The following is a 10,313-nucleotide window of genomic DNA, read 5'->3' as shown; positions in this document are numbered from 1 at the left end:
CAACTGCGGGATATCCGTAGACTACCTATAAAATAAAAGAATTCTATACGATTATGATATCTCATATGTAATTTACTATTGTTAAATTAAAAAAAGTTTTTCAAATATCAATATAATCATATTGAAACTATTTGATATAAATAATAATTAATTATATATCAATTAAAGTAATATTTTTTTACAATGTCTAGTAACTCTTTTGTTAGAGTTTCGACAATTTTTTTATTAATAATCTTTCACTTGGTACTTATTCATTAATAGTGAATGGCGTGCAGAATTCAATGTAATTGAATCTATGAGAACCGTATTAACGCTACTAATTCAATCGCAACATGCCTAATTACTATAAATCATATTTGAGAGGTGAACTACCAACAATGAATCTTGATCTTTTAGGAATGTGGCTGTTGAATTGAACGCCAGATGGAGAAATAAATAAAATAATTCTTTTCAGATACGAGAGCAAAGATTATTTTGAAAATTTATTTTTAAAGTAGTGCTCTAAGCGGTCTATATGTAGAAGGGTCTTAACACGTTCATTTTGCCCATATCACAACGTGGAATAGTTAAAAACTACCAGACAATAGAAATGCACCAAAAAGGTTATTCATTATAATTTATATCTTAATACTTGAATAACTAAGTTAAACTTCGATATAAATTTCCATTGAAATTTTAATATTAAAATTTAAGCCTATTTATTAGCTCCAAATGAAAACTCCCACTCAGTATTATTAAATAAAGCGTTTAGACTTGTGACCTTTAAGTAAACAGAATTAATTAATTTGTGCCAGTAAATGCTAAATGAATGTATTAAGGATGTGACCAACGGTTTGAGATGTTGATGAAGCGGTAATTGCCAATATACCATAATGAGAATATTCTACTACGCCAGGACGAATTTGTCTTGTATCTTGAATATAGGCAAAAAATTGTGAACCTTTAATAATCCCCTCGGCAAGAATGACCTATAAATGGATCAAAATAACATTTGCTAAGCCTTTTTTTGTATTGTAAGCATTAATATAGTGCGGTAATAAAGTTATACTACTTAGTTGGTAATGAGCCAGCGATTTATTTCTAAAAGACTACTTTCACTTATTGAGTAAATTCACTACGACACTTTTGGAGTTTTTGCCTGTTCTTCTCTATAGGAATGACATTTTGGAACCGCTACAACCGTACGTCTTGCCATATTCTGATAAAATACGGTGGCGGAAAAAGCGATTCTTTTATTTTAGTCATTTCAACAGAAAATCTAGGACGAGATATAGATATTACTGCACTGGTTTCATACCACGTGCAAAACATTCGTAAGACATCGCTTATAAACTAGAATTACAATATCTCCTATAAAAAATAACTCGTCACAAAAATATCAAGTATCAAAATCGTTTACAAGTTGTAGTCAATTACCAACACTATAAGTGGAGCGTTCACCACGACCGACCTACTTGTTGTGCCCTGAAGCTCCAATACGCACCATGCGACCCTTGACAACTGGTAAGAATATTTTTTTACTTATCATTTCATATCATTTTAGGTTTTAGATGTAAGGGATAGGTAAAATTTTATTATTTCCCAAATAGCGCTGTTTTGGTGCTTGTACTAATACTTAAGAATTTTTCAGTTGTAGAAACAAGACGGCGCATTCCATTTTGGTAGTGGCGTCTCGCTTCCACGATTGTAACGATTTATTTTGAGATCTCATAGTGATCATATATTATAGATGTCGCTTCTAATTAAATCTTCTAATCTAAAAAAGTTAGTACAGAAATGATGACCGTAATAACCACATTTAGTATTATTTTTAGCGTTTGTGCTCCTCATGATTGCCTATGCTAATGGGGCAAACATTGTTGAAGCTCCAATGGATGACATTATGTATGCAAAGGGAGAAACCACGGTAAGTTGACTAAGGAACCTTTTCAAAACTACACTAAGTTACTTTAGCGATAGACGCAAAATAAAATCACTGTTATTTACAGACTATACAAAAGCGAGATACTGAAAGATCATCCATGGAAGCATTCAACAGTTTCATAGAAGAGAAATTGATGCAGCAAAGTCAGGCACTGGAGCATCTTGTCAAAAAAGTTGACGCCAGCGGAGATCTGATCAAGAATTTGATCGATAACTTAAGTAGAGGTATCGAAAAGCCAAGATTGCCAGCCAAAGCCGAACCCGAAGAGGTAGCTATAAACAAAGATCCGAGTTTAAGTGAGGATGGATCTGAAAATCCATTAGTAAGGCTTGGGAAAAATATTCCAAAGTATGGGAAGTTAGCTAAAGATCTAATATTAAAAGATATGCAATCTGGAACGGATCCGACGCCACTCTTAGAGAAAGAAGTGGACCCGCCCACTTTTCTAGAGGTAAGTGCAATGTGAATCTCTTGAAATGATTTTGAACAATCAGATAATGTAGAAAAATCGTAGTCATTTTTGTAGTTTTTTTCCGAAGTCACTTTCAAGAGATGAACATTCACTTGCCAATGAAACAAAACATGCTCACTACTATTTATAATAAATAAGTGATCTTGAACATTTTCGTTTTTATAATTTATCTCAGAGATACTTTTGAAATGATAGAAAATTTTATAGAGATCGACCTTCAAAGTTCTGCTTACTATAAAGTAATTGTGTATTATATCGATTTTGTTTAAAGTAAAGTATTTAATATTTATATTGGGTTTGCACCACGATTCAGATATGAAATTTTCTATCTTTTCAGTTAGGATCGCGACGTTCGAACGGAGTTAATAACGTGCTTATACCAAGTCGGAGAAACGATGGTAAAGACGTTAATCCCTGGTGTCCATTGGCTTTGCTCTGCCAACAGACGGTTGATCCCATTTGTGGGTTTGATGATGAATTCGGCTACGGGAAATTCGAAGACTTGTGCCACATGCTTCGTGTAAACTGTTACTGGAAATACAGTAAGTACTTTGGTCAAACCTTTTAATATTTCATTCCAATAAATTTTTGGTTTTTTTTTGGGATGTGGATTATGTTCAACATTGATTAATTATAATTTGTTTTGTTTTCCAGACTTTTCACAGGTGTATACTTGCAGCCCAAAATTATGAATGTAATGTAAAATTCTTTAGTTAGTTAAACAATTTAATTTAATAATTGTTTTATAGTAATAAATGTCGTTTTTCTATTGTTTGACTTTTTCTTAAGAAATGGATAGGCAAAAGTGACTCAGAGAGTCAAACGTCAAACTTTGCATAGATCTGAGCAAATACTTCAGTTTTTTTTTTGTTTTTGTATGTGTGTTATATCATTGGCACATGTCTGCAATTTTTCTTTATCGTTTTCTTGAATCCTGAAATACAAAAACGAATCAGAAAGAACACGAAACATTTAACTTTGTCAACTGTATTGTACTAATTAGCATGAAAAAATAAAAAACATTATTTTTTTCAATTAACAATGATTAAACCGAATTTTGAGCATTATGTAAGTACCAAGTTATGCCTGGTTGTGTTTCAGTATTCGGGAGTATTTTTTGTTAACAACTGCGTTTCTCCAGCATATGCGGGATGTGACCATGACGCATTCGGGACAACGCACCGAATGCGTCATGACCTCGCATTTGTCTTACAGTCAAATAAACGCTGCCTTAACGCGGTGCTGATGCTAAGTATAACGTCTTCGCTAGCGAAACAGTAGTATGAAGAAGCACGAAGTCTCACTTCTTTTATATGCACAGTTAAATTCCAAGATGTCACACTTGTCTAGGAACCATCGCACTTCGCCATTAGATACACTTAAGCCACATAGCCGTTTCTTGGTGTGAACACAACCTATTGCGTCAATACATGGTATCTGGAAAGAGTTTTATTAGCTTCCTATAGTAGCTACAAATCAGAGACTAACATTTCCTCTGCAATATTGATTTTACCTACTTACTACAGCCCTGTTATTATTTTCTTGTAGTGAAATTGAGTAAGGTATGCAAGCGAGAATGCTAGCAACACATCGAAGAGCGATTTCTCGCTTCTACAACTGCAATTGTCTAACTTAAAGAAGCCTTAGCAGGGGTACGCTCTGCGTAGGTACTCCAAATATTAATAATATTTAAATTTATTTTAAATTTTTAAAGGATTGCTAATAATTGGGTTAAAACTTATTTTATATAAAACTTATTAACTGTGTTAAATGAAAGGGGTTCCTTTCAAAACTATGGAGTATTATAATGCCTAAACACAAGATAATGAAATTTAATTCCACAAAATTTACTAGTACTGCAAGTAACGGCCAAAAACTTACCCCATACTTCTTCGATTGTATTGTGTGCAGTAGCAATAAAACATTTGACAATAAGGTCAATGCGTAAAGCTGCATCTATGTTGTAGAACATTAGTTAAATTTGAAACGAATAACTAATAGTTGTGAAACGGTTTCGTCAGTTATTAATTTCATAAACTGTTACACTGAGATCGATATGAGCTTAAGAAATATTTGTTAACTGAGATCGATTTTAGATTGTTTTTTAAAGATATTTTATGACATTAAATTAATATATATGTCTTCGCAATAGATGCCAATAAAATTGTATCGTTACACATTGTAATTTTCACAATTATAATATTTATTTTGTGAAATCGAATCACGTCGCTATGAAAATTGTTTTATCGAAGTTGCACTTAATATAATGCAATTTTATGTGGAAAGTTCTGTGAATTTTATTTGCAAGAATAATATATAAAATGCATTTCGTCACGATCGCGATAGGTGAGTTTTGAGAAACGTTTTGTTTTTGATAAAAATATTTTATTATTAATTATTATTTATTACGAAGTGAAGAAAAAATGTAAAAAAGCACTTAAATTATTTGTATAATTTTTGCAGTAGTCTTATTTTTGGTGTTCGTCGTTTGGCAATTAGAAGCAACAAAAGTAAGTTGGAATTTGTTTTTAAAACAATTGACTGCGATTTAGAACAACATGATTTTCTCCAAAACATAATAATATGTATTGTTTCACAATTGATATTTTTTCAAATTCGAACGTCGTTTTGAGCGTCAAATATTTTGTGTTCAGAGCTCTTTTTAAAAATGCCTATTAACCTTTAAATAAGCTATAATTGGATGCGGTCTGATTTTGGGTTGTAGGGATAAGGTCCTTGAAAATTACTATACCGACAAGGGATAAGGTTTGACATTTTGGGTCTTTCGATAACGTTTGAAGTTTAGAATTTTTCCTTGTCCATACCTTTAGGGCGTTAAACTTAATTTGTAAAGGAGGCGTATAGGTAGAATACGTATCATACATATGTGTAGAATAGAACCCAATGTCAGCTATTTCAATTTAAATAAAAAAGAATCATCAAAATCGTATTTATGTAAAAAAAAACAAAATCCGAACGAATTGAAAATCTTCTTCTTTCTGAAGTCGACTGAAAAGTATTTTGTGTAAATACTTTTAATTAAAGATTCTTTAGCTGGACTTGATATCTGTGTCATGTGTTTCATCAAAATATTATGAGTTGTGATAGAGAAATAAATTGGATGTGAAAATATTTATGTTAAGTACTATCATGTTTCTAAATTTTATTGTCATAGCCCATAAACTTGATCAATAAATTCAACTCAATGTGATATTATTTGAATCATTAGTACGCTAGTAAAATTGCATAAGGTTTCGAAAATCTTTAGAAAACGACAAAAACCCTCATATCATACACTTTTATACATGTTACACTACCAAGCGATAATTCAACTGTTAATATAAATTATTAGCTAACATTTGCCATATTCCAGGCCTGTTATAAAGCGAAAACATGCATGCATGACGCAGTGGAGAAGTGCGGTGTAAACGATGCTGGCCAACCAAGGAGGTTCCTTGATACCTGTGACATTTTGGAATATAACTGTTATTATAATGACAGTACGTGAATTTTCAATAGAGATTTTAATACCACCACCTCAAAAACTAATATTGTTGCGGTAATTTAAGATGTGGCGTTTACATTAACACTAGCTGATCAGTTAAAAATAGAAAATGATCCCACGAGTACATAAATCGGGATTAAGAAAATCCTGTGTTAATCGTGATTATAAACTATCTGTGTGCCAGGTTTCGTCTAAATCTGTTTGCGTGAAAAATTTACAAAGATCCATACATACATCCTTAAGCGATTATAATAGTATATAGATATTAATAGGATAGTAACACATATTAAAGCATAAGAAGTAAGTCATTAGGCAGTTGCGACACACAAGATCTTAATTTATCATTGAACTCATTTCTTGAAGGAAGACTCGGTAAAATATGTAGGTCTTAATGTTTTGTCTTCTAATATAGACGTTACTCAACAAGAAGTTCTTATTTTTTAACGGACTTAAGAGACTTAAATCAAGTTGTGTATATTGAAAATACACATTCAGTAATCTTAGTAAAAATATATATTAATTCTATATTTCAGCATACGGAAAGGCCCCAGCGTCGGATTGCGAACACTTGCCGCCAATAGAGAAGGAAAATGAAAAGACAAAAGTTCATAAAGAAAATAAAGATTAGAATTGAAGTCATTTTTGTTTTATTTCAAAAAACCTTTGAATTTCTTTAACCCCTAAAGTTAATACAAAGAATATTGAATAAACGATACAATACAACATACTTATAATATCTCTGAGCAAAGAAAAAGTATTAGATTGAGATAAAGTATTTATTAGTATTTGGCTATAAGAGTCCACAATGACAGAGCCCACATAGTAGAGGCCAGAGGAGATTCTCACTGTCTTTATACATACCCTTCTTTATCCGACTTCTTTCCCACTCCTTCTTTACCAGAATCCATCTGGGAATACGTAGTAAACTATAGTAACAATCCAGTACCTGTCGACAGATTACATTCTTCGAAGGCTAACGCTGACAAATCGCTCCTATGTACTGAACTGAAAAATTAGTCTCTAAGCTCTCAGAAAGCCCAAGTATCGTTACATCGCCTTAGAATACAAAATCTCATCTCTGGGAATGATGCCATTTCTACTAGTGACGTGGCTTAGTTTTTTCAGTTTCATATAACAAATCGATAAGTCAGCGCCAACGTTGCGTAAATGCACACAGTTCCATTGCCTTTTAAGATCTTTAAGTATCTTTGAACATTTTCTTTAAGGCTAAGACTAATAAGCGTACAAAGAGGACAACAAGGAGGTCAACTACGCGCTTCGAGAAAGGTCACTCAAAGGTCATCATGGAGCACTGGTGTTGGAGATCGAAGTATTGCCATAACACCGGCAAGACTGTCTGCGGGGTAGACAGGAGACGCAAACAGAGGAGATTGTTTCAGACAACTTGTAGCATGTATAAGCATAACTGTCACCAAGGACATGGTGAGTGAGAGAGATGCTCTATGACGTGTATTGTGCGGTCTCGCTTACACACATGCAACAGTCTTAAAGCGGTGATAGTAGACTGTTTAAGTATGCTGATGTTGATGTCTGGTTTTTGATGTAGGATAAAGATGAACCGCCTTCATTGTTTTATTTTATAAGTAGATCTTAAACAATACGGACAAGAGAATGAAGAAGATGAGAAATAAAATACAAATTTTAAAACATAAGACATAAGATCTTTGCAAATATTTTGAAGTTTAAAATAAAATGACATATCAATGTTATTTAAGATATAATATTGCCATCTAAAGTGCTCCTATAGGGATGAGAATGATGTTAGATCATTTTTTGAGATACCCGAGTAGAAAAGACCTCTAATCAGCAGTTAATGAGAAATATTCAACATTCGAATGGCCTTACTTACAATTTGTATCGAAGAGCCATAAAATAATCCATTACAGAAACGAAATTGAGTTGCAAATTAAAGGCATGTACAAAGTTAACTAATTACCTTTTAATTAATTTACAGATTTCGTGCTGAAAAATTGGAAGGAATGCACTAAAAAGCCTTGGATTGCTAAGCGAAAGAATAAATAAGCATTAAAATTTAAAAAATACATTTAATTGTAATGTTATAAGTGTAGTTAAGAATGTTAAAAGTTTGGTAATGCGTCCTATACTGTTTGCAATATTTTTATGTAAGTATGAATGATTGAATTCTCACTTTTTAATATAGTCTAATAAAAACTGTTATTTTCAGCATTTATTATATCTTCAACCCATATGCTATCGAAGCGCAAGCGTCATGGAGTAAGTAACTTTTAAATTGTTTTAAACAATAAATGGAATAAAATATTGCTACGTCTTGTTTATTGTGAGGAAAAAGAAAAGTAAATGAATGATAGAGTAAAAATAAATGTAAAAATTACTATACATACAAAAGAAAAAGGTAAAAAAACATAATATCAGATCTTTTCTAACTTTTTACTCTAAAATTATTTTTATTAAATGATACAACGGTTTAATCACGCGGAGCCAACAGTTGTTCAGGCTCCAGTTGGGCTCGAAATAGTTCCTATGAACTATGCCCACGATAGTAAAAATGAAAAAAATATTTTTTGTATTAAAAACCAAGTGTTCAAAATTGTCGTGTTTTCCTAGCCTGAAGATAAATCGACGGTGGACCGCGAAGCAGAGTTCTACTGTTACAAGCAGAAGATCTGCACTCCTGGTGGCGAGAAGGTCTGTGGATTCGACCCCGCGATTCCGTGGCTAGCAGTCTTCGGTGACCTCTGCACCCTGTACAAGGCGAACTGCAAACGGGTTGGAAGTTAGTAAACGTTTTTATATTTTTGTGGATTGTTCGACGAAGTCAAGAATTTTCATGATATTGTATCCAAATTCACTTCCACATTTAATTTCTATGATAGATACATAATTAGCAAGTCATCGTCAAATTGACTACTAAAATGGGTCTAAGTTGTAGTATCACTTTCCTCTGAAATAGCCGCCTGGGAAAAACCCAAAAAATATGTTAAGGTAGTTTCTTTTTCCTGATAATGGTGTTGTTTATTTTCATCATTCGCTCACACCAACATTTATAATACCAGCCTGTATACGTCTCACTGCTGGTCCCAGGCCTCTTCCCTTATCTTATAGAGTTGAGCATCACCACGCTAGCTCACTGCGGATTGGCGATATCAGATTCCAATAATTTTCATCCTGATTTTCTCACGATATTATCCCTAACCGTTTGACAGTGGTGTCTTTGAATAATTAAGAAACGACATATTACTTTGAAAACCTCACATTGGTACTTTGACTGCGATATTATTATAATTTGACTTTGGGATAGATCCTGCACCTCATGCATACAAATCCATGCATACAACCACAAGGCCACCACGACATTATTACCGCAATATTTTTGCCGAAAACCTTATTTATCTACATTTTGCAGTGTTCACCCTCGTCGCCCAAGTAGTTTGTGACACAAGAATGAAATACGACAAGGAGCATGTTAACGAAACGTTCGAATATATACATTTAAATATCTCAACAACTGAGAGGATTAGGACAACACCATACCGTCTTTTCAACTACAACTCAGTTACAACCAATTACATGGTGGATCCTAAGGCGAAGGTGCGATTAGTAGTATAGAATAAATGTCTTTTGATTAAGTTAGCGTTTTATTTAAAAATCAGATAGTTTTAAATTCCTTTTAATCAATAGATCCATAGGAACTAACTACAACATTTTGTAAATTAATGTACTCCTTGCAAAAAAGCTAAACTCTGAAAAAAAAAGATGCAGTTTGAAACGGTGGTTGCCCAAAATTTGCAAGTGTTCCTAGAAATGTACCATAACTTTAAAGATAGATTGAATTGTTATTGGTTGGCTTCAACATTTTTGAGATGTGTACAGTAGATGGCTTGCGCATGAACCCATTTGTGTTTTTGAGAAATTTAATCGAATATTGAGAACAAGGCTGAGTATTTTTGCTTGAAACACAATCTGGTGGAGACGTGGCATTGCAATCCCTTGTAATATTCGTAAATGTACACTTTCCCTACAGTATTTTCCTTCTCATTTTTTGGCAAGCGATACTTCCTCTGTGTTGCACATGAATTTGAAAGACCATGGGTATGATTTGAACCTACAACCTTTGATTGGACATTCCTACTTTAATACCACTAGGCCACTACTGCAATAAATTGAAACTGAGTTATTTTTATTTTAGAGACGTGTAGACAATTTTCCTGCCTTCTTTTGCTACAAGAAATGGCTCTGTACTCCTGGAGGAGATTCTGTGTGTGGAATCAACATAGAAACGAACGAAACAGCTATATTTATAGACCTATGCACATTATATGGAGTCAACTGCTTCAAACAGGGACGTTAGTATTTGTTTAAATTCTGATGTTAATATCTCCGCTTTGTAGTGAGCGAAATTAATCTATATT

General features: G+C 33.1%; 1 protein-coding gene and 1 long non-coding RNA gene across 2 annotated transcripts; one reads left to right on the top strand and one right to left on the bottom strand.

Annotated features, from left to right (window-relative positions):
• The first annotated feature begins 1,206 nt into the window (after positions 1-1,206).
• LOC113499650 lies at positions 1,207-3,215 on the top strand. Its single transcript, XM_026880188.1, has 5 exons — positions 1,207-1,503; positions 1,815-1,906; positions 1,989-2,375; positions 2,734-2,938; positions 3,051-3,215. Exons 1-5 carry the CDS (start codon positions 1,485-1,487, stop codon positions 3,086-3,088), a joined length of 741 nt encoding a protein of 246 aa, XP_026735989.1. The 5' UTR covers positions 1,207-1,484; the 3' UTR covers positions 3,089-3,215.
• A 40-nt stretch (positions 3,216-3,255) lies between these two features.
• LOC113499651 lies at positions 3,256-4,520 on the bottom strand. Its single transcript, XR_003401122.1, has 3 exons — positions 4,278-4,520; positions 3,673-3,833; positions 3,256-3,330 (listed from the first exon to the last, which is right to left on the bottom strand). It is a non-coding gene; the product is annotated as an uncharacterized LOC113499651 (long non-coding RNA).
• Between the last annotated feature and the right edge of the window lie 5,793 nt (positions 4,521-10,313).

This window comes from Trichoplusia ni, chromosome 12 (genome assembly GCF_003590095.1).
Source record: "Trichoplusia ni isolate ovarian cell line Hi5 chromosome 12, tn1, whole genome shotgun sequence".
In the NCBI taxonomy this organism is placed as follows: Eukaryota; Metazoa; Arthropoda; class Insecta; order Lepidoptera; family Noctuidae; genus Trichoplusia; species Trichoplusia ni.
Note: the sequence above shows the minus strand (reverse complement) of the source record. Positions and strands in the feature narration are given on the sequence as shown.